We start from the raw sequence: 24,539 nt of genomic DNA, 5'->3' as shown, positions 1-24,539 counted from the left end.
TGTTGGTGTTGTTGGTGTTGTTGGTGTTGTTGGTGTTGTTGGTGTTGTTGGTGTTGTTGGTGTTGGTGTTGTTGGTGTTGGTGTTGTGTATGTGTGTGTGTACATGTCTGTCTATGTCCGTCCGTCTCTCTCTCTCTCTCTCTCTCTCTCTCTCTCTCTCTCTCTCTCTCTCTCTCTCTCTCTCTCTCTCTCTCTCTCTCTCTCTCTCTCTCTCTCTCTCCGTCTGCGAGTGTGCCACAAGGATATGGGTTGTTTAGCATTGTTTCTCTGGTATCCATCCATCCATATCTCTCTCTCTCTCTCTCTCTCTCTCTCTCTCTCTCTCTCTCTCTCTCTCTCTCTCTCTCTCTCTCTCTCTCTCTCTCTCTCTCTCTCTCGCTCTCTCTCGCTCTCTCTCGCTCTCTCTCGGTCTCTCTCTCTCTCTCTCTCTCTCTCTCTCTCTCTCTCTCTCTCTCTCTCTCTCTCTCTCTCTCTCTCTCTCTCTCTCTCTCTCGCTCTCTCTGTTATGTGCTTGCAGGCCATCCTTCTACTCCTCAGATACACATTATCTTCTATATTTGTTACTGCGCTGCTCCTTGGACGCTTCCTGGATGACGTGAGTTATTTAAAGATTACGCTCTGTTTTTCTTGCTTTAATTTTCAAGTAGAAACAGGTTGATTCTGGTCTGCACTTACCAGTACAACTCCCATTCTCTGAAATGAACTACTGGTATGTTAGCAATGGTAGCTAGTATATATAGGCACTGGAATGGCTGCCACTTTCGGGTAGGGGGGGGGGGGGGCATTGTCCCATATCTGGCTTGTACATCAAACTCTAGTAACTTATATTGGTGAGTTGAGTGTGCACAGTCAGTGCATTAATTACCCTTCATGCAGGACTGGTATTGGTGTGTGTCCGGTAGGCACCGGCAGATTATGCTAAAAAAGGTGGCAGATTCTGCTCGAAAAGCAGTGAAATTGGCAGAACCATACAAACCTTATGGCGGGCAATTCCTCGAATTCTGCTCCATTTCTTTATCCACAAACCAAACATGCATGAAACTTACCAGAAAAAGTACCGAATTCTGCCAATTTTTCTGCCGGCATAATCCGCCGATGCCTAGTGTCCGGTTCAAGTGAATTGGTGTCCGGTTGAAGCGAAAAAAAACGTATTGCCCATACGGATTTTGGCACAGAAAATCGTACCCCGGAACCTCTCCACAGCAACAGCATTGATGCATAGTTTTTGTTCAAGAACTGGCGGAATTACATGCTTTTCCGTGGTTGACGAGGTGGCCGAGTGGTTAAGGCGATGGACTGCTAATCCATTGGGCTCTGCCCGCGTGGGTTCGAATCCCATCTTCGTCGGTTTGTTATTTTTTTGATTTTGCCCCAGTCTCTAGAAAATTTATATAAACTCCCGTTCCTTTCAGTTCGTGATGACTATGCAATGTGGTTGATGCTCTTTTTATTGTAGCAATCGCTCATGAAAACGAGGGTATGCAGCTTGTGACATCTTTTTGCATGGGTGTCTGTCGTGGCGAACTTACAGTAGCATAATCATAGTTGATGCAAGTCAGCGACAGGAAGTGGATTAACTACATCACTATTATCTTTAAATCCAGACATCCAGGCATTTGGACAGAGTTTGTGGAGTTACACACTCTTGCTTTCTTGCGTGTGTGTGTGTGTGCGCGCACGCACGCGTGTGTGTGTGTGTGTGTGTGTGTGTGTGTGTGTGTGTGTGTGTGTGTGTGTGTGTGTGTGTGTGTGTGTGTGTCAAACAGGTGCTATACATCACTAACACCGTGTCTGGCCTGGCTGCTGGAGATATTCTCCGATGACCAGTGGAAGAACGAACAGGTCAGTGATGCAACTAATGCTTTACCGTATTTCCCCTTAACTTCAGGGCCAACAAAGGGGGTGCTTATAAGCTTATAGACTTATAATCAAGCATGATTACTACTGAAGTGAATATATCAAAACGATAATGACATGGACCTGGGAATAGGGGTGCAACTTACAATCGAGTGCGACCTATAATCGGGGAAATACGGTACATGGTAATCTTTTGAAGTAAATGCATTTTTTCTAGGAGTGAAGTGTTATGTATAGGGATACAGAGTTTTCTAGTATGAAGTGCAGAGTGTATGAACAGTGTTGAACACGCTCATTCCATGCCGCAGAGCAGCAAGTGGATTCTATGCAAACGTTCTCTCCGTGCCAATCATTGAGTCATGACAATCAATATGACTGCATGTTTCCGGTCGCCCTAGCGGGTCTGTGTACCGGACGTGAAGAAACGTCCCCACCAACATGTGCATGTGAATGAACGTAGATTAATGGGTCTGTACACGGCCTGCACTGCCGTTCTTACACCTCTTTTTTTGCAATGCTAGGGGTGTCCAGAATGAGAAAATCAATAATTATAATTATTAGGGTATGTATTTGGGCACTTTGGAGGGCTTATGGCCCCTCGAAGTAGCCCAAGCAAGGCGTTCTCTAAGAAAGAGACAGGTTTGCATTGATGACGATAAAATGCTTCGTACCTTCACCGATTGCTTCGTGACATCATGCCTGTAAAAACGACGCATCCGCTTGTGTGTCGAATAGCTCTCCCAATCAACAGTCCAAAGTTGCGCACAAACTGGCTGCAGAGGAAACGAAAACAAAGTGCAGACACGCGCACTAACGTCAAACGACGAGAAGCCATATGGAAACGCATCAAGTTTTTTATTTGTCTGTGAACCCTGACCAAATGGCTGACCCCTTTGAGGTGACTTCCGGAGGACCCTCCGCCGGCGCAACAGTGACGGTTGCTGTAGTAGTATCTTCAATCGGCAGGCTGGGACCGTTCCACCAGGTGCTGCATTTCAACAAGGCTGCGGCACTCAAACCACGGGATGGTAGGTCGGCTGGATTCTGCTTTGTCGGGACGTAATGGTAGAGAACGTCTGGAATGGCTGGGATGGCGTTCACGCGGTTCTGTTCGAAGACAGGGAGCTTCGTGGACTTGAGCCAATGGAAAACGGTCGTTGAATCGGAGTAGAGATGAGTAGCTTGGAACTGGATGTCAAGTTGCTTGCGCAGATACAGGATGAGACGAGATCCTAGGCTCGCCGCCATCAATTCCAACCGTGGGATTGTTTGACCCTTGACGGGAGAGACCTTTTGTCTTGCTGAAGATGATGTGGCACTTACTCTGATCACCAACTGTGCTCTCTAGGTATGCAACGGCAGCATAGGCGATCGCTGATGCATCGCATTAGACGTGTAACTGATGCGACGGACTCTGACATGTGGGTACGCCAATGTAGCGTAAGATCGGGTGGTTGCTACTTCAACTTGCTGGATTCGTCAAGGCTGGCAGCTATTGGGTGCCAGCGACTGAGGACGTGGGAGGGCAGTGGGTCATCCCATGACACAGCAAGCTCCCAGATATCTTGCTTACCAGTATCAGAACATGTCAGGGTAGATTTATCAACGAAAATACAATGGTTGAAAGTACAGGCTTCCGTGTGAGGAGATGAAACTGGTATTCCTAACCCCGATTCGACATGGTACCAAAATGCTTTGAAATTTAAAATTTTGCAAAATTGGCCCGAAAATGACTTGGACTCGTTTACCCACTGTTTACAGAAATATGCAAAGAAATGATAGTCTCTTGTAATTGATTCCAGTGGATTTACCTCCACGGTGTATGAGTATAGTGGTCCTGAATACCAGAAAAAGAATTGAAATGTGCTTACATCATAGTTTAATACAAGCCTGCCTCATAGAAACAAATGAAAAGTGAACTCCTGTTTGTAAAAATAGGGTTTCTCTTATTTCGGGACATAAATGCGAGGGTATGGGTGTGGCTTTCACAGGCCCCACATATAGGGACGGATTCATTACACACTAGCAAAAGTTTGGGATACACAGCTTGCCCTTGTGATGCTACAGCACTGCAAATTTGAACAACATCGACTAACCGGGAGCCCGGCTTGCTCACGGCAAACTCACAGCTTACGTTGGGTTTACTTACTAACTTTTACTTACTTGTACTAACATTCAAGCACAAGCAGGACTAGTGTGCATACTGAGCACCGGCTCCCTCTGTACCTTCACTGTTCATGTTCTGCTGTGCTGTCCTGTCCTGTGTTGCTACTGCAGCTTGGTGTACTGTGCGATGCTTTACTGGATGTGACACCCCACCATCATCAGATGTACAGCGTAGCACAGGCGTTGCCGCCCACCGCACGCGGACGGTGAGCCTGAAGCTCTGCGCGTGATGTGCTGCGTGTGATGTGCTGCTTGTGACATGCTACGTGTTTTATGTACACATACACACGTGCAGTGTTTGTGAATAGCAGGGCTGTGTTGATTGTGTTGTGTTTTCTGTGTGCTACTGGGTCCAGGCATGGAGTCAGTGTAACCTGATGGGTATAGTGTGTAGTCCAGGCATGGAGTCAGTGTAACCTGATGGGTATAGTGTGTAGTCCAAGCATAGAGTCAGTGTAACCTGATGGGTATAGTGTGTAGTCCAGGCATGGAGTCAGTGTAACCTGATGGGTATAGTGTGTAGTCCAAGCATAGAGTCAGTGTAACCTGATGGGTATAGTGTGTAGTCCAGGCATGGAGTCAGTGTAACCTGATGGGTATAGTGTGTAGTCCAAGCATGGAGTCAGTGTAACCTGATAGGTATAGTGTGTAGTCCAGGCATGGAGTCAGTGTAACCTGATGGGTATAGTGTGTAGTCCAAGCATGGAGTCAGTGTAACCTGATGGGTATAGTGTGTAGTCCAGGCATGGAGTCAGTGTAACCTGATGGGTATAGTGTGTAGTCCAAGCATGGAGTCAGTGTAACCTGATGGGTATAGTGTGTAGTCCAGGCATGGAGTCAGTGTAACCTGATGGGTATAGTGTGTAGTCCAAGCATGGAGTCAGTGTAACCTGATGGGTATAGTGTGTAGTCCAGGCATGGAGTCAGTGTAACCTGATGGGTATAGTGTGTAGTCCAGGCATGGAGTCAGTGTAACCTGATGGGTATAGTGTGTAGTCCAAGCATGGAGTCAGTGTAACCTGATGGGTATAGTGTGTAGTCCAAGCATGGAGTCAGTGTAACCTGATGGGTATAGTGTGTAGTCCAAGCATGGAGTCAGTGTAACCTGATGGGTATAGTGTGTAGTCCAGGCATGGAGTCAGTGTAACCTGATGGGTATAGTGTGTAGTCCAAGCATGGAGTCAGTGTAACCTGATGGGTATAGTGTGTAGTCCAGGCATGGAGTCAGTGTAACCTGATGGGTATAGTGTGTAGTCCAGGCATGGAGTCAGTGTAACCTGATGGGTATAGTGTGTAGTCCAAGCATGGAGTCAGTGTAACCTGATGGGTATAGTGTGTAGTCCAGGCATGGAGTCAGTGTAACCTGATGGGTATAGTGTGTAGTCCAGGCATGGAGTCAGTGTAACCTGATGGGTATAGTGTGTAGTCCAAGCATAGAGTCAGTGTAACCTGATGGGTATAGTGTGTAGTCCAGGCATGGAGTCAGTGTAACCTGATGGGTGTAGTGTGTAGTCCAGGCATGGAGTCAGTGTAACCTGATGGGTATAGTGTGTAGTCCAGGCATGGAGTCAGTGTAACCTGATGGGTATAGTGTGTAGTCCAAGCATGGAGTCAGTGTAACCTGATGGGTGTAGTGTGTAGTCCAGGCATGGAGTCAGTGTAACCTGATGGGTATAGTGTAGTGTTGAAACGAATAATCGAATAATCGAATAATTTAGAATATTCGTGGGGTGAACGAATAATCGAATAGTCGTAGGAATTATGAGAAATCGAAAAAAAAAAAAAAAAAAAAAAAAAAGATCTATGCTCAGTGCTGACCCTACTGATATTTGCACTGCGTAGATCTGCTCGTAGTATTACTTCTCAAACTCTTCTCCTCCAAGTTTTAATCTCCTATCGGTATCTAGTAATACTTCTGTTCTTTCCATGCGAGGGAAACATGGATGCAGTGAATGTGATTTTCGGTCTTTGACCACTTTCGACCAAGACCCTATGCAGAGCTGTATCAGGCGTTGCACACTCTGGGGGGTTATGTACTCTTGGCGGTACAAGTTAACCGGTTTTGCACCTCCACATAACAAAATCCGATAATCAGCAAAATTAAAAAAAATACTTAAAAGTGCTGAAAAAGTGTTGAAAAATGCCATCAATCATCATGCGTATATATGATAGAATATAGATTATTCGTTCGATGGAGGGCGAAATTATTCGATAGATTATTCGTTCGAAGAATCCGTGTTCGGTTTAAACACTAGACTATAGTGTGTAGTCCAGGCATGGAGTCAGTGTAACCTGATGGGTATAGTGTGTAGTCCAGGCATGGAGTCAGTGTAACCTGATGGGTGTAGTGTGTAGTCCAAGCATGGAGTCAGTGTAACCTGATGGGTATAGTGTGTAGTCCAGGCATGGAGTCAGTGTAACCTGATGGGTATAGTGTGTAGTCCAGGCATGGAGTCAGTGTAACCTGATGGGTATAGTGTGTAGTCCAAGCATGGAGTCAGTGTAACCTGATGGGTATAGTGTGTAGTCCAGGCATGGAGTCAGTGTAACCTGATGGGTATAGTGTGTAGTCCAGGCATGGAGTCAGTGTAACCTGATGGGTATAGTGTGTAGTCCAGGCATGGAGTCAGTGTAACCTGATGGGTATAGTGTGTAGTCCAAGCATGGAGTCAGTGTAACCTGATGGGTATAGTGTGTAGTCCAGGCATGGAGTCAGTGTAACCTGATGGGTATAGTGTGTAGTCCAAGCATGGAGTCAGTGTAACCTGATGGGTATAGTGTGTAGTCCAAGCATGGAGTCAGTGTAACCTGATGGGTATAGTGTGTAGTCCAGGCATGGAGTCAGTGTAACCTGATGGGTATAGTGTGTAGTCCAAGCATGGAGTCAGTGTAACCTGATGGGTATAGTGTGTAGTCCAGGCATGGAGTCAGTGTAACCTGATGGGTATAGTGTGTAGTCCAGGCATGGAGTCAGTGTAACCTGATGGGTATAGTGTGTAGTCCAAGCATAGAGTCAGTGTAACCTGATGGGTATAGTGTGTAGTCCAGGCATGGAGTCAGTGTAACCTGATGGGTGTAGTGTGTAGTCCAGGCATGGAGTCAGTGTAACCTGATGGGTATAGTGTGTAGTCCAGGCATGGAGTCAGTGTAACCTGATGGGTATAGTGTGTAGTCCAGGCATGGAGTCAGTGTAACCTGATGGGTATAGTGTGTAGTCCAAGCATGGAGTCAGTGTAACCTGATGGGTGTAGTGTGTAGTCCAGGCATGGAGTCAGTGTAACCTGATGGGTATAGTGTGTAGTCCAGGCATGGAGTCAGTGTAACCTGATGGGTATAGTGTGTAGTCCAGGCATGGAGTCAGTGTAACCTGATGGGTGTAGTGTGTAGTCCAAGCATGGAGTCAGTGTAACCTGATGGGTATAGTGTGTAGTCCAGGCATGGAGTCAGTGTAACCTGATGGGTATAGTGTGTAGTCCAGGCATGGAGTCAGTGTAACCTGATGGGTATAGTGTGTAGTCCAAGCATGGAGTCAGTGTAACCTGATGGGTATAGTGTGTAGTCCAAGCATGGAGTCAGTGTAACCTGATGGGTATAGTGTGTAGTCCAAGCATGGAGTCAGTGTAACCTGATGGGTATAGTGTGTAGTCCAGGCATAGAGTCAGTGTAACCTGATGGGTATAGTGTGTAGTCCAGGCATGGAGTCAGTGTAACCTGATGGGTATAGTGTGTAGTCCAGGCATAGAGTCAGTGTAACCTGATGGGTATAGTGTGTACTGGTGTATTTACATGTACAGTAAAACCTGTAACTAACGACCACCCCTTGGGGCCAGAAAAAAACGGTCTTTAGTGGCAGGTGGTCTTTAGTTAGAGGTTTGCACCGCGCGACCATATAGGCATATGTGGATCCCATTCTATGACATGTATGTCAAAATGCAGCTAATACCATTCCCCACCACTTGCGCAATGCCACTTGTCCTTTGAGCAGTGGCATCCGTCAGAGGGCAGGTTCGATGCGCTCTCCAAGACGTTTCCTATCATGTTTGCTCATGATAGCACTTGAAACTAATGGCAGGTGCCGTGCATGCAGCCCAGTAAAAAATGAGCCTGCGCTCATTTGTTCAGCTGTAGTATCGAAAGGGTCCATTCAGGACCATGGAAAATCATCAACATTTCAAAGGAGGAGCTTCGAACAACATTTGATTTCCTACATCGCGGTCGCTAGTTACGGGTCAAAAAATCGACATTGGGACAAGAAGAGGCGGTCGCTGGTCGCGTTCAGCAGGTGGTCGCTTGTCACAGTGCATTTTGAATGTGAAACCATCCGTGCCTGGCAAAGTGGTCTTTAGTACCAGGCTGGTCGCTAGTCACGGTGGTCTTTAGTACCAGGCTGGTCGCTAGTCACGGTGGTCTTTAGTTCCAGGCTGGTCGCTAGTCACGGTGGTCTTTAGTACCAGGCTGGTCGCTAGTCACGATGGTCTTTAGTACCAGGCTGGTCGCTAGTCACGGTAGTCTTTAGTACCAGGCTGGTCGCTAGTCACGGTGGTCTTTAGTACCAGGCTGGTCGCTAGTCACGGTGGTCTTTAGTACCAGGCTGGTCGCTAGTCACGGTGGTCTTTAGTACCAGGCTGGTCGCTAGTCACGGTGGTCTTTAGTACCAGGCTGGTCGCTAGTCACGGTGGTCTTTAGTACCAGGCTGGTCGCTAGTCACGGTGGTCTTTAGTACCAGGCTGGTCGCTAGTCACGGTGGTCTTTAGTACCAGGCTGGTCGCTAGTCACGGTGGTCTTTAGTACCAGGCTGGTCGCTAGTCACGGTGGTCTTTAGTACCAGGCTGGTCGTTAGTCACGGTGGTCTTTAGTACCAGGCTGGTCGTTAGTCACGGTGGTCTTTAGTACCAGGCTGGTCGCTAGTCATGGTGGTCTTTAGTACCAGGCTGGTCGTTAGTCACGGTGGTCTTTAGTACCAGGCTGGTCGCTAGTCACGGTGGTCTTTAGTTCCAGGCTGGTCGCTAGTCACGGTGGTCTTTAGTACCAGGCTGGTCGCTAGTCACGATGGTCTTTAGTACCAGGCTGGTCGCTAGTCACGGTAGTCTTTAGTACCAGGCTGGTCGCTAGTCACGGTGGTCTTTAGTACCAGGCTGGTCGCTAGTCACGGTGGTCTTTAGTACCAGGCTGGTCGCTAGTCACGGTGGTCTTTAGTACCAGGCTGGTCGCTAGTCACGGTGGTCTTTAGTACCAGGCTGGTCGCTAGTCACGGTGGTCTTTAGTACCAGGCTGGTCGCTAGTCACGGTGGTCTTTAGTACCAGGCTGGTCGCTAGTCACGGTGGTCTTTAGTACCAGGCTGGTCGTTAGTCACGGTGGTCTTTAGTACCAGGCTGGTCGTTAGTCACGGTGGTCTTTAGTACCAGGCTGGTCGTTAGTCACGGTGGTCTTTAGTACCAGGCTGGTCGCTAGTCATGGTGGTCTTTAGTACCAGGCTGGTTGTTAGTCACGGTGGTCTTTAGTACCAGGCTGGTCGCTAGTCACGGTGGTCTTTAGTTACAGGTTTTACTGTACTTGTAGCTGGATACCTCTGCCCTGCTACCACTGTTTTTTTGCATCTCAGCATGTACAGTCAAGCTTGCCAGTAACGACCTCGGATATAACGACAACTCGTGAATACCAACATATTTTTGATTCGTAATAATATTGTGTGTAGCCTGAAGCTTCTCTTGACGAGGGGGGGGGGGGGGGGGTTATTCCAATGCTGAGCTTGCTAATGTTATTTTGTTGTTGTTTTGTGATCTGCTTTCTCTCATTTTGTCCAGACAACTGCAAAAGCAATACTGGTACGCTTTTCTGGTATCCGTATGTCTCTCTCTCTCTCTCTCTCTCTCTCTCTCTCTCTCTCTCTCTCTCTCTCTCCTCTCTCCTCTCTCCTCTCTCTCTCTCCTCTCTCTCTCCCCTCTCTCTCTCCTCTCTCTCTCTCTCTCTCTCTCTCTCTCTCTCTCTCTCTCTCTCTCTCTCTCTCTCTCTCTCTCTCTCTCTCTCTCTCTCTCTCTCTCGCGCGCGCGCACGCACGCACGCACGCACACACACACCTGTTTGTGTTATGTAAAAGCACCAGATTGAGGTACCGGTACATGTATCTTGCTCCTAATTACAAAGAATAACTTGCAACTTGGATTTGGGTCACATGAGCTCATATGTGCTCCGGTTTTTTCTACCTTCCTACTTTGTACCAATGCACGTGCATGTGCACCTTTTGCTAACACAGCTAATGGAATTGAAACTGAACATGTCATGTCCCTTTTGAATACAACTACTTGTATATTGTACGCAAACAGGTTTTCCGGGTGTCAGCAGCCGTCCTGAGTTTACTCGGGAACGGGGATGAAAATTTGCTTTTTTTGTTCAATGTCTGAGTGAAATTGTTCCGAGGAACAGCTGATGGTTGCCTTGTACCTGAAGCAGAGGTGGAATCTATGATAATGTTCTCTTGTTTGGCGTTGTGTTGTGTGGATGTGCATGTGCAGTTTCAAATGCCTGTTCTGCATCGTGCTGAATGAGCCATTGGAGGGTGAAAGGCCAGTGGCTACGGTTAGTTCACTGCTGTAAAACCTGTACATTGACATCTGTACGTTGACATATACGTGTATGCATCATGTCCTGTAAAACCCAGTCCTGGTTGTAGTGGTGGCGTGGGACAGCTGGTCGCTTTCTCGGGGTGGTTGTCTTGAGCGGTTTTCCTGTACGTTGTACACTACAGCGTAGAGAAAATCACTGTCTGTTGGATGTAACACAGTTTACTATGTCATCCATGATCAGTTCACTAAGTACTGTAAGACATGTTATTATAACGAGTCGCAAATTTAACGATTGTCCAAAATTCATAGGTTAACGAGAAGATATGTTAACGATCTTGCAGTATTCTGCCATATCCACACACAGCATATATGAAGCAGTACAGCCTCAACGGATCTTATTATAACGAAGAAATGTCATCCGTTAAAACGTTAGATTTGCTTCCTCGTTATATATACATGTCTTACAGTATCCCGCTGGACATGCATGATTCAGCCACCTGAGAGTCATTAAGTGCACGTTGTTAAGCACAGGGAGTCTTTTTTCTGGACTTTGGAGCGGCAGGATGGAAACTGCAAATAAGCGTCTTGGAATTTTTTCCGCAGGGGCTCATTTTTGCCCCCTATCCCATCCAGCTCCATTGCAGAGCAGTTTCGCCGTCTTTCTCCATGCAGAACCAAAGAATCATAACGAGAGAGCTTGGAAGCTCAGGGCCCTACGTTATGCTTTTTTGCCTTGATGACCTAGACAAAAAAAGCATAGGGTTGTTATAAATTCTTTAAAAAATTCCTTTTTTTTTAAGACATAACCTGGGATTCGAACCCGCACTATCGCGCCCTGCATGCATCCCCCGATACACTTCGCATACATACTAATTCTTCCAAGTTGCTTCACATTATGATCTTGCATTTGAAAGCCCTATTTGAATATGCATTGTGGCCAGCCGTCTTTGATGGTACGGTAGGGATAGGTACGGGACAGGTACGATCGAGGGTAATACGACACCGTCTCCCGTACCGTACCATCAAACACAGCTGGCCACATACAGCTGCCCGCAATATTCAAATAGGGCTTTCAAACGCAAGATCATAACGTGAAGCAACTTGGAAGAATGGGTATGAATGCGAAGTGTATGTGGGAATGCATGTAGGGCGATAGTGCGGGTTCGAATCCCAGGATATGCCTGAAAAAAAATGGGAGAATTGAAAAATTTATAACATCCCTATGATTTTTTGCCGTCAGATACGGGATAGCGCCAGGCGTGACACAAACACACAAACAAACAAATACCAAATTAAAGCTGTGTGGACCCTGGCTAGCGCCAGACGTTACTTAAGTAACGTCTTCTGCATAGCTACGGGAATAATTATAATGTGAGGTTACGATCAGGAGTGCTAGTCATAATAATTATAATGTGAGGTTACGATCAGGAGTGCTAGTGGCCATTATCAAACAGTTGTACTTTGCCCGGAGTCAGATAGAATAACTGCTCGTGTTTCCCGTCACGTCTGTGTTTTACTTGTGTCCCCGTCACCTCTATGTTCTCGTTGTGTCTCCCGTCACCTCTGTGTTCTGCGAGCAGCTTCCAAGCAAGCCGGTGACTATCCAGGTAAGATGTTTCAGTAGCTTGCAGCTCACCACTAATACTGCAACACCTTGCAAGCCGAGAGAAAAGAGGTTTATTCTGTTCACCTGGTCCCGGTACAAGGATCTCTGCATACACAGTGAAACCTCGTTAAGAAGAACACTGACAAGGCAAATATTTGCCTAAGAAGAACTAGTATTCGTAACTGTATTGGATAAAACCCTGTGTATTCACTGGGTAAAACATATTATGGATAAGAAGAACTCCCGTTATTGCAAACAAATATCATCGGTCCCTTGATGTTCGTCCTTAAGAGGTTTGACTGTAGTTCATCCAGGAGGGCAGGACTCCAGGGTTCTGCGCTGTTTGATCATGGCAGGGCTTATACTGTTATGTTTTTGTGTTTTTTTTTACCCTGCTTGGGTTACATGACGTATGGATATGAATTGTCGAGTGTGACTGCACATGTTTTGGTCGAGTTAGGTTAAGCACTGTGACTGGTGATGCATAGCTTGAGCTGGTAGGCTGTGTGTAGTCTGTGTTGTTGCCTTCCTGTGTGCCTACTGCAATCTGTAAAGTGTTCTGTACCGTGTTCTGTGCTGTGTTCTGTGATGTGCTGTGTTCTCTTGCATTGAAGGTTTCCAGTTTAGTGGGACACATCCGCAAATGGAAAGTTGGTGCCAAGCTCCAGACCGACTACTACGCGTTTCACTCGTCTATTCTCATACTGGATATGTGCGTTGGCAGTGACATGCTCTTGCCCAAGTACAAGGTACGTGAGCGTGACAGTATTGCATGTGTGTGCGCGCGTGTGTGTGTGTGTGTGTCCACATGCGTGTGTCCACATGCGTGTGTCCACATGTGTATGTGTGTGTCAGCAAATCGGCAAATAGGTCGTTGATGCGGCACAGCGCCTCAACCCAACTCTCCATGTCTGTCGGCCCCTCACACGAGGGGACATGTAACCGGAAACGGCAATGTTCAGGACAGGACAGGATGTGTGTGTGTGTGGGGGGGGGGGGGGGGGGAGTGCATGAGTGTGGGTTAGTGTGTAGTACTAGAGCTGCTAGTAGCCCCGTCAGACAGTACTATAGTTTCATTGGGTTGACGTGGATAATGGCATGGCTGCCCATGTGCTATGCAATTAGGGAAATGCCATGTGGTGAAATTTCCAGTCCAGTTTGGCAGAGTTAGCAGTGGCACAGTATTGATACTATTGATGATGAACTCGCTCACCTGTGTGCTGTATGCTCGGGAACAACCGTCTTTCCGAGTGTATGTCACCGTAGTGTCAGCGGAATGGAAACCAGAGACTGGCTCCATGTCAAGATCGGCTTCATAGTCATGTGATTGGCATGGTTACATTGTATTTATGCGGGTGTGTATGTGTGTCCTAGCATGCATGCCTGGTCATCGGCTCTCTGACGTGTATGCGGTTGTTGTGTATGTGATCGTGCTCTGGCCCATATGTGTACAATCATGTTGAGTCATCTTTCTAGGATTCCTTTTGAGTCTCTTTCCGCTCTTCCGGGGAGACCCACGTGACCAATTTTGCACAGTGAGCAAGTAACAGTACAATCATATTTATTATGTGTATTTGACTTTTGCTGCCCTCTCCTGACCAGGGTGACATCCAAGTGCTTATGCAGCTGCTCAACGTGCTGAAGCATGACATTCGTGATTTGAACGGACAACACATGGACAGAATGAAGGTCAGCCAATGAAAAGGGGCAATTATGACACATGTAGTGCAAACTCTGTGTGTGTGTGTTTTTTTTGTTGTTGTTGATGGTATCGGTGGCGACGGGCTCATCGTTGTTGTTGTTTCAAAACGTTATTCTCACGATAGCCAGTGGCCAATAAGAGATAATAGTGTGAGAGAGGAGAAATAATGAGGAAGAATTGGGTGGGCAGGGATTAATGACTCCTTCAGTGTACGGGCAGGGGTGGTCGCTACACGAGCATACGGAGTTGTTGTTGTCGTCGTCGTCATCGTCGTCTGAAAATATCGGCCTACAGTCCATTCACAAAAAGATGGTCCCTGGCTCTGGCGAGCTCCCGTATTAGGCGATTTTTCAAGAGTTTATCGTACACAGTGCAGTGCTGTGAAATTTGAAATTTGAAAAAGGGTCCAAAAAGGGTACCTGAACTGGGGTTCGAACCGTACAATGCATTGTTGCAGGCAGGGTCAAACGGCCTGGATGTTGATGGGTTTTCCCAATTCAGTGCTCTTGGGGCAAAACCTGGCCGAAATCCTATTCTTGCTATGGCTTGCTTTTTGGAGAAATAGACTTCAGAAACATAATTGGAAGAGGATTCCATAGGGGATTGCAGAAAAAAATTCTTAAAAAACTCAACGTTTGACCCATTTATGGCCAAAAGCTAGAAGTCCATCTTTTTCTGAATGGACTGTAGTATGTGCGAGTTAAAATAACTACATGCACCCGTGCACCTGTTGCTGAGATTGTCACTAGTACACACCACGGTCTGTGTTTGCCATGTATTCCTGTGTCCCTGGACATGTGGCATGTCACGTTTGTATTTATATTATATTTTGTTATTTCGCTTGGGCATTCCCAACAGACCCTAAGGTCTTCTTACAGGGTGCCCAAGATGAATTATGTGTTAAGTTCCTGGCGAAATAAAGTGGGGATATGATAAGTTGGAAACAAGGAAAACGGTGGCGCGCAAGTTATGCGTTAGAGTCCACCAACTAAACTAGATTTTAAACAGTCAGACGTGCACAAGGTAGCACCAGACTGACAAGGAGTACTGAGACCTTCCACGGCAAGGAAGTGAGAGGGAGAGGGATATGATTTGTGCGAAGGGATTCGGGGAGTGCATTTAAGCGGTCAACACCAATGAATGGAATCGATCAGTATCCAGCTTGAGTGTGCACACTGGGCAAAGAAAGGGGATTATTGGCTTGGCCTTGGGTGACTCTATCTGTGCGAGCGCAGGCATGGCGAAGGGAGGACATATCAGAGAGGAGTGAACTGCAGAGCTTGTGAATGCAACAGAACACGAAGAATGTGGACTTAGTATAATACTGTGTGTCTACGCCAATTATGTGGTACCTTTTTAAAAGCAAGTATGATGTGCGTATGAATATGTCATGCTGAAATATACATCTAAGTGCTCTTTTACTTATTTACAGCAGCTTCTCTCTCACGTTGTCAGCGAGACGGTGTGCGTAGGCAGTGCTTGCATACTCGAGCTTGCTCGGACTACTGACAAGTAGAACTGTCTTCTGGCCTGGACAGCAAGGTTCCTCCTTCCACGCCGAAAAGCACCTAGTTTCTTTCCGATGTCTTTCCTGAGATATTTCACGTGATCACGTGGGCACGTGAATCTAGAGTCAGTCCCAGAGTCAGTCCCAGATACATGTACTTTACCTCGTCCGACGGGGTAATAACGTTCGGTTGAGGTGGGCAGGAGAGCATGTTGACATTGTAGCACTACTGCATTGCAGTCGCCGGGGAGGAGGAGGATGTCCTGACATGTTGCGGAGGCCATCTGTACGCTATTATTGTGCTCCTCCCAGAAATCCACATCGGGAGCACGGTAGACACAGCCAATGGTTAGAAATGGGTTTGTACGGCTATTGGCATGAAACCCAACGAATACGGTCTCTAGCCTGTCATTTACTTGAAGTTGTAACATACTTGAAGTAGCGACGCCACCATCCTTCCGGTGATCAGCTCGGTCCCTGCGATTGAGAGTGTAGGCTGGTATGGCATGTTCACAATTCATCACAGTGGAGTTCAAGCATGTTCCGCTGATTGCTAGCACATCGATTCTGTACTTGTACAATATACCGTGGATTTCGCGAGTCTTATTTCTTAGGCTACAGATGTTGGTGTGGGCCATAGGTTTTTTAGCTCTTTGTGCTTAACGATATTGCTCAGAGATGAGGTGGAGTTGCTGAGAGGGAACAATGCTGCTAATTTGACAGTGATTTCTTGGACACTGATTTGGCAGTGATTTCTTGGACACTTTGATCTGGCAGTGATTTCTTGGACACTGATTTGGCAGTGATTTCTTGGACACTCTGATTTGGCAGTGATTTCTTGGACACTCTGATTTGGCAGTGATTTCTTGGACACTCTGATTTGGCAGTGATTTCTTGGACACTCTGATTTGGCAGTGATTTCTTGGACACTCTGATTTGGTAGTGATTTCTTGGACACTCTGATGGAACCTATTGTGTGACTAGTTCGTCGATTTCAGTTGCACTTTATGGCGTGCACTTTATGGCGTGCCTTCCGAGTTCAAAATCTCACCATACAGTAGCGAGCAACAGATACTCTTTTGGTGGAGTTCCTTGTACCTAGGCAGAGCCTGTTGTCTGGCAATCTGCTGCTGCTTGGTCAGGTCGTTGTTCAGGTACACGTCTTGATCGCTTACATGTATTTTTGCCAGCTAGCTGGCCTCTGCGTACACCGCAGACACACCTACACACACAACAGAATGATTCAGATCACAGTAGTAGTGTGGTCTTTGTTCACTCACGGTGGAAGATGGAAGAGCTTAGCGTAGTGTATACATGAGCAAGAAGAAGGGCATGCCACCTCACACATATACATGTACATGTGCACGTATGTACCAGACCAACATGATGCCAAAAGTGAACCACTGTGGTGAATGGGGCCGCCGGATAATTAACCAGCCCGAAGCTGGCGGAAAAAAAACCCAGGACCCCGGCGGAGGCACATCCCTGAGGAAAAACCGGTTAGAATATCCCCATCAGATAAATGAAAAAAAAACGTAGCCTGCAGGACCTATCCAGAAGTGAGAATAAAGGGGAGGGCGGGTGGGAAACTACAACGAAAAGAGAAAGACCACGATGAAGAGAAAAGTTTGAGAACACTGACGAAAAACCAGCTGACGCCATCCTGGTGCCGTAACTATGGTGAAATGCTGGCAAAAATACATTTTTCGTTTCATTCGCTACGCTCAGCCAACGAAAAATAATACGTTTCAAACCAATGGGTTTACGGTGCGCTGACTGCTTGGCCCCATGTCTTTTCATGCGTAGCCTCACTACCCTGGCCTGGCCTTGTCTCGTGTGGCATTGCTGGCGTAGCCAATGCGCTCTGCAGAGATGATTTGGTCAGCATTCATCTGCAGGAGCTGCACATGCCTAGATGGCAGTGTTATGCTGTCCTCATCAGTTCTCTCTTCTGAGATGCCCCTGAGAATAAGGTTCTCGGACCTCTTCACCATTAACTCCTCGGCGACGACCTCAGCAAGCTGTGTTGTACAGTGGTTCCCAACTGTCTGCCACACGTTTCCACATAGGGCATCCTTGCTTTGCACCGCACCTTGCTTTGCACTGCACTCCTAGTATGGCATGCTAGGTCATCACCCTGAGTCATCACCCTGAGTACGGAAGGTCCTCTCCATCTCCTCCACTCTTGCCTAAACTCACTCAGCTTCTCCCGCAAGGAACGGTTTTCCGCCATTGCATTTTCCAACTTCAGGGAGATCTCTTGGAAGATGCTGTTCACTCTCATGCTCATATCCTTCTGCCCCCGGAATATTTCGTTTAACGTGCCGCGCATTGATGCGGCGTCATCCTATTCTGCCTCGCTACCGTCATAACAAGTGTTGTCCATTTGCTGTCGAAGCCCGTCAAGAGGTGAGCGATCCGCCGTGGGAGACTTTCTGCTCAACCTCTCAGGAGTTTGGCGGAGAGAGGACGACTTCGCAACTGGCAGCCTACTTGCCTGACTGGCCGGCATGCTGGGGGAAGACAAGGGGTACTTTGACCAGAGCTCTAAAATCTGCAACCAGTTCCTACGTAATTTACTTATCACATTCTTCCTTTCATGCAAATGTTTTCAGCACTTGAATTGTGTTCTACTCCTTCATAAAAAAATAAAAAATAAAAAAGTTCCTACATAACCAACTGCATACCACATGAATCATGATCCGTTTGTTTGTTTGTGTTCTTACTGCTTTCGGCGGTGGCACAGGTGAAAGACTTGCTGATGAGGCTTCATGTGCGTTACGATATCTGGCTGCAAGCCTCGCAGACAGCAGAGGTGAGTAGCGCCGCCGTGTACTACTGCTTTCCGTCTTTTCTCTATACTAGTAGGCAGTACTCGCCACTTCACAAGCGCTGTCATGTATTTCTTGGGCATCATGCATTCATTTGTATCCACACCGAGATTTGAGAGGGAGGGGGTCCATGCGCTTGGGTGTGTGATTGCAGGAGGAGAAGTGAGAAAGTGATGCACGCACACGCACACACACACACACACACACACACACACACACACACACACACACACACACACACACACACACACACACACACACACATGCACACACATGCACACACATGCACACACAACACACATGCACACACACACATGCACACACACACACACACGTACACACACACGTACACACAAACGCGCACACACACACACACACACACACACACACACACACACACACACACACACGTTCAGAGGATGACTACATTTCTGTCTTGAATTTCTATTGACGTGTAGTGTACTTTTACTTCCCTTCTTTTTCTTTTCTTTTTCCTTGTCTTCAACAGGCCAAGGTGGATGATTATTTCAACCGGGGACTCCGCAACAGTACCGAAGAAGGTGAGTGACAGTGTCATTGGGCTTTAGCCACCACCCTGGCCTGCTACACTGATGCTAGGCTACCTAGGAAAAGGGGCTATCCTGCTGAGAAAGGGGTCATCCTGCTGAGAAAGGGGTCATCCTGCTGGGGAAAAGGTCCACCCTGCTGGGAAAAAGGTCCATCCGGCTGGGGAAAAGGTCCATCCTGCTGGGGAAAGGTCCATCCTGCTGGGGAAAGGTCCATCCTGCTGGGGAAAAGGTCCATCCTGCTGGGGAAAAGGTCCATCCTGCTGGGGAAAAGGTCCATCCTGCTGGGGAAAGGTCCATCCTGCTGGGGAAAAGGTCCATCCTGCTGGGAAAAAAGGTCCATCCTGCTGGGGAAAAGGTCCATCCTGCTGGGGAAAAGGTCCATCCTGCTGGGGAAAAGGTCCATCCTGCTGGGAAAAGGTCCATCCTGCTGGGGAAAGGTCCATCCTGCTGGGAAAAAGGTCCATCCTGCTGGGAAAAAGGTCCATCCTGCTGGGAAAAAGGTCCATCCTGCTGGGGAAAAGGTCCATCCTGCTGGGGAAAGGTCCATCCTGCTGGGAAAAAGGTCCATCCTGCTGGGGAAAAGGTCCATCCTGCTGGGGAAAAGGTCCATCCTGCTGGGGAAAGGTCCATCCTGCTGGGGAAAAGGTCCACCCTGCTGGGAAAAAGGTCCATCCTGCTGGGAAAAAGGTCCACCCTGCTGGGAAAAAGGTCCATCCTGCTGGGAAAAAGGTCCATCCTGCTGGGGAAAGGTCCATCCTGCTGGGAAAAAGGTCCATCCTGCTGGGGAAAAGGTCCATCCTGCTGGGGAAAGGTCCATCCTGCTGGGGAAAGGTCCATCCTGCTGGGGAAAGGTCACTCTTCATTTGAGGCCTACAGCACTACGGTGCTGCTCAACGAAATCCTATCATGCCAGTCAGTGCCACACCAGGGGCTTTGTAGCCCCAGACCTGTGACTACTGGAGCGTGGCCCAGACGTGTGAATGCTGGACTGTGCACTGATGCAGGGCGTATGAACTTGACTTGTGCAATCATGTATTTCACTGAGTGGCACTGTAGTATTCACTGTAGTATTCACTGTACTATTCACTGTACTATTCACTGTACTATTCAGTAGACATAGCCTTCAAGGGCCGTGACAAGGTGTCATTTTTAAACAACGATGACGAAATAGAGTACACTTTCGCAAGCTTGTCTGCTATTTGCTTGTGTCTTGTATGAAAGCCTGTCGGCACATAAGCCTAGTTTAGTGTTGACACACTACATAGAAGTACCTGGTTTTTACAAAAACCTGATTTTAATGGAAGCCTAGCCTTGACATCGGCTTCTACAGGAATAAGCCCAGCTTTAATAATATTCGACATTACGATACTCGTTCCAACTTTGGTAAAACCTGGCTGCGAATTATTTTAAAACGCCTCATCCATTGACTTATTTGACCTCGAACAGTGAAGAATTGCATGGGTCGCACAATGCAGGATGTCCAGTTGTTGTCACTATATCTGCCACTTTACTTGCGAGACACCAAAACTTTGAAAGGTTTAGGGTGGCCAGTTTTGATTGAATGAATAAACTGTAGGGCAATGGAAGCTCGGGGGCGCTCCATGCTCTGCACTGTGCTGCTCACTTGTGTGTTCAAGGTTGGTTCATCCTTTAGTCATGGTTTTCCGTGGGCGCTGAGCCAAACAAACGCAAAGCGTCTAGCATGTACATACTAGTATATTCTTAGCAATGTGCAAACGGCCTTTGGCTGCACAACGCCATTGTAATCTTGTAAAAAAAGGCTCCACTTTTTGTACTTAGAAGTAAGTTTACCATGGCATTCAGTGCGTTGTAAGAGTACAGTTTGATTCACTTGAAAGTTGTTGTTCATTTGCATGGTTTTTCTTCGAATGTTTTTCATTTGCAACAGCTCTCCGGGTCGCTAATCCACACCCAGACGCCGGGGTGAATGATTCATAGGTAATAAAAGCCAGCCTGACACACCGCCTTATTCTGGATACTTTTCTTTTTAGCTCACACCGTTCAAGATGTTTTAAACTTTCCCCACTGCACACACTGGCCCTGTTTAGCATGTTTTGCATGGAATGCTAAACATGTTGCTTCTTTCTGTACTTGCTTTGTACACGTAGTCTTTGACCGCGTTCACTGTGTGTTGCTTGTGTTGCTGGTGTGTTCCTGTCTACTTTTTTATGAGCTTTTTCTACCTGCTGTTTAGAACAACATGTTCTTGATCATAATTATTGCTTTGCTACTCTTTTTTTAATTTTTTTACTCGTTTGAATAACCACTGACCTCCTTCTTGGTCTGAGTGTACAATCTCTGTACTGATTCGTAGTTAATTGGTCTGTGAAGCGTCATGCTAAATCAAAACTAAGAGGCAAGTGTACCTTTACAATAAGAGAATAACAAAGTGCTTAGGATCCTTGCTTTGCTGTCCAGATTAGCATACGTTGGTCTCACTGTACGAGGTGTGCACGGTGGTGGTGGTACTCAACACCCTGCTGCTGACCATTTGACTCATCTACCAGAAGATTACGGGTTGAGGTTGTATTTGATCCCTCATTCAGTCTCCCTACCTCCTCAGTCTCCCTACCTCCTCAGTCTCCCTACCTCAGTCACCCTACCTCAGTCTCCCTACCTCAGTCTCCCTACCTCAGTCTCCCTACCTCAGTCTCCCTACCTCAGTCTCCCTACCTCAGTCTCCCTACCTCAGTCTCCCTACCTCAGTCTCCCTACCTCAGTCACCCTACCTCAGTCACCCTACCTCAGTCACCCTACCTCAGTCTCCCTACCTCAGTCTCCCTACCTCAGTCTCCCTACCTCAGTCTCCCTACCTCAGTCTCCCTACCTCAGTCTCCCTACCTCAGTCTCCCTCATTCAGTCTCCCTCATTCAGTCTCCCTCATTCAGTCTCCCTACCTCAGTCTCCCTACCTCAGTCGATACATCGGTTCATTATTGTACAGTCAGACCTCGCTTAACCACACACATTCGTTCTCCACGAAAATATCCGGATAGGCGAGGGGACCGGATAACTGGACAGTGAACACACATACTGTGTTATGCATGTGGCATATCAAAAGCAGTCAGAGTGGCAGCGTACGTACATGTATACGGATCATATGCAGTACAACTAGCGTGCGCATGCGCAATATGTAAAACAAGCGAGAAAATAATTTTAATGACAAGTGCATGCAACTGGGTGCTATCCGTATGCATCCAGCAAGTCAAGGACCTCATTTTGTTTGTACAACTCCCTGATTCTAGGGCTGTGTTTACATGAGGCGTTTCAACCCGGGTTGAGTTCGACCCGGGTCAGATTTCAACCCGCCATGTGCACAAAATGAATGGCGCGTTTACATGATGCATTGCGCTTGACCCGGGTTGAAATTTTGCCCCGGGTTGATTTCAACCCTCCCCCCAAGGGGGAACCCTCCCCGGGTTGATTTCAACCCTCCCCTTGGGGGGAGGGTTGAAATCAACCCGGGTCAAGAAAATCGTACAAACGTACTTCCGTGCGTATCTCGCGCCAGGTTTGAACAGCACTGCACATGCAAATTTCGCGCGAACGGATTCACGTTACCAGACAGGACTCTAGAAGTGGAATTTTGGCGGCATATCAGTATTTGACCCGGGTTAGGCACCGGCGGATAATGCTAGCAGAATAACTAGCATAATGACCCATGTGGGGAAGACCGGCACTGCCCTAGCATAAAGTCTCCAAATGTGACCTTGTCTAGCACAATCGATGTGTGAAAGTAGCACTACGTCCAATCTGTTGGCACCACAGTGAAAAGTAGCGCTATTTTTAGAGCGCAGAGAGACACACTGGTGCTCCCTGCGACGCTGGCAGCCCTCTGTACCAATGTAATGAAAATGTAAGCATTCTTTCACTGTGTTCGCCCTGCGATACTGCCATACTCCGAGTGACGGCAGAGGGAAGTCATTATTTCCCACCGCAAGTATTGCCATTTTGTAGCACTATCAGCACTGCTAGCATCATAACTAGCTCAATCGCTCCAAATAACTAGCAGTGCTAGTAGCACAATTTCCACATTTAACTAGCATTATCCGCCGGTGCCTAACCCGGGTCAACTGTCTTCATGTAAACGCTCACCTATTTTGTCTATCGTACAGAGTACTACAGTCTTTCAACCCGGGCTGAACTCGACCCGGGTTGAAATTTCTCATGTAAACTCACAGCTTAGCTTCTGCAAGCCACGTGCAACCGGATACTCTAGTACGACGGAGCTTTTTGTACACATTTCCACCAGTTTGTACACAAAATCATGCACCGGTATGCGGATTGCGAGGTCCGGTTATGTTATGCCTCACGTATGTTGCACATCGGTAACCAGCGATTTTCTTCCGGATGGCGAGGGATCCGGATAAAAGAGGACCGGATAAACGAGGTCTGACTGTAACTGCCCTTGCATACTAGCCAATCCTACCGGATTTTCCGGGACAGTTATACGATCTACAGGATTTCCGAAAATGTCCGTCTGCACCTTTTTTGTCGACTTTTCAGTGTTTTAACGCTCTCGAGCAGCGCTTCACCCACACAAAGCTCTAGCGAGCAAGACATCTTGAGTGCTTGGACAAGTACATGTACTTTTTTGTCGAACATGCTGGAGAATTTGCGAACATGACGACTGTAAAAGAGCAGATCAAGGAAAAATGGGCACACTCAAGGAAAAACCTCTTCGGTGTCAAGGAAACTGTTTGCCAGAGGTTGGCAAGTATGCCCTTGCCAGGCTTTGGGAACTTGCTCAACAATCGACAAACACCAACATTTAATGCAGTTCTCTTATAAAGGTCATGTGAAAGAAGTCATGATGATGAGTCAGCGAATTCCGGTACCGCTTATGGGCATAGTTGTGGGTAGCAGCACGGCTGGAAAAACCGCACAAGGGGTACATGGATGCAGCTAATGGGGTCGTTCTCGGCACTTGTGCCAGTGGTTGTGAGACTTATCCACTCACCCCCACCGTTAGGCGCTGCATCTGCCGCTAGGGTTTACCGGGTGTTAGCGGCCGTCGTGAGTTCCCTTCGGGAACGGACACGATAATTAATTTTTTTTTTACTTATGGGCATAAAGTATAGTGAGTCGTGAGTGAGTCGCTACATGTAGTGCATCGCTGTGCCGTGAACTTGCCAAAGCATCTCAGCTGATAACTTGATGATGTAATCGCATAACAATGTCATGTCACCTCTGCAGGACTCCACTACAAAATGTAAGCATCATGTACATGTACATAATTATACATGTATGTCACTATGGGGCTACCCGTATGATTATGCTATCGTCGTCACTACTGTCACTACTGTCAGTACTGTCACTACTAGTTCCTTGCAGTGAACACGTAGCCTGTGGACTGTTTCTGAGCATTTCAACGGCAACCCAAGCAGTTCAGGGCTCAGTCTGGCCTACAAGGCTACATGTACATGTATGGGCCAATGCAGATGCGCTTTTGGAAAGCAGAGAGCTACCACTATACCTGCACAGTTGCAATAGATTATCTGGACTACTCTAGAACCGGTAAATTTCGGTGGAGATTTATTTTTGGTAACTTCGGTACACGTAATTTTCACCTATTAAAGGCCGTGATCGTTTGGTTGGATCCAGATCCAAATCCGTCGGATTCACTGGATCTGCAGTGATCGATTGGTCGAATCCGCATCCAGATCCTTCGGATTTGGATCCGAGCAACCCTGCCCCGGGAGCAGGGTTGACTGAAT

At 47.3% G+C, this 24,539-nt stretch overlaps 2 protein-coding genes and 1 non-coding gene across 3 annotated transcripts in view; all 3 read left to right on the top strand.

Moving 5' to 3' along the window:
• Positions 1 to 21,238, top strand: part of LOC135828149 (SMC5-SMC6 complex localization factor protein 2-like) — a 35,540-nt gene extending 14,302 nt beyond the window's left edge. Inside the window, exons 15-25 of the mRNA XM_065340594.1 lie at positions 518 to 595; positions 1,767 to 1,842; positions 4,135 to 4,229; positions 9,829 to 9,849; positions 10,537 to 10,600; positions 12,168 to 12,194; positions 12,808 to 12,942; positions 13,796 to 13,882; positions 18,149 to 18,217; positions 18,742 to 18,793; positions 20,712 to 21,238. Coding sequence (XP_065196666.1) covers positions 518 to 595; positions 1,767 to 1,842; positions 4,135 to 4,229; positions 9,829 to 9,849; positions 10,537 to 10,600; positions 12,168 to 12,194; positions 12,808 to 12,942; positions 13,796 to 13,882; positions 18,149 to 18,217; positions 18,742 to 18,793; positions 20,712 to 20,761 — 754 coding nt within the window. The 3' untranslated portion in view covers positions 20,762 to 21,238. The remainder of the gene's footprint in view (positions 1 to 517; positions 596 to 1,766; positions 1,843 to 4,134; positions 4,230 to 9,828; positions 9,850 to 10,536; positions 10,601 to 12,167; positions 12,195 to 12,807; positions 12,943 to 13,795; positions 13,883 to 18,148; positions 18,218 to 18,741; positions 18,794 to 20,711) is intronic.
• Positions 1,266 to 1,347, top strand: Trnas-gcu (transfer RNA serine (anticodon GCU)). The gene has a single exon. It is a non-coding gene; the product is annotated as a tRNA-Ser (tRNA).
• LOC135806728 (uncharacterized) lies at positions 19,002 to 19,875 on the top strand (the record flags this gene model as incomplete). Its single annotated transcript, XM_065320954.1, has 3 exons — positions 19,002 to 19,093; positions 19,240 to 19,572; positions 19,654 to 19,875. Coding segments are annotated over 3 exons (441 nt in total), but the record flags the coding sequence as incomplete, so codon positions are not given.
• Positions 21,239 to 24,539: the final 3,301 nt, after the last annotated feature.

Source organism: Sycon ciliatum, chromosome 1 (genome assembly GCF_964019385.1).
Source record: "Sycon ciliatum chromosome 1, ocSycCili1.1, whole genome shotgun sequence".
NCBI classification, from domain to species: Eukaryota; Metazoa; Porifera; class Calcarea; order Leucosolenida; family Sycettidae; genus Sycon; species Sycon ciliatum.
The sequence above is the reverse complement of the archived record's forward strand: the minus strand, read 5'-3'. Positions and strand labels throughout refer to the sequence as shown.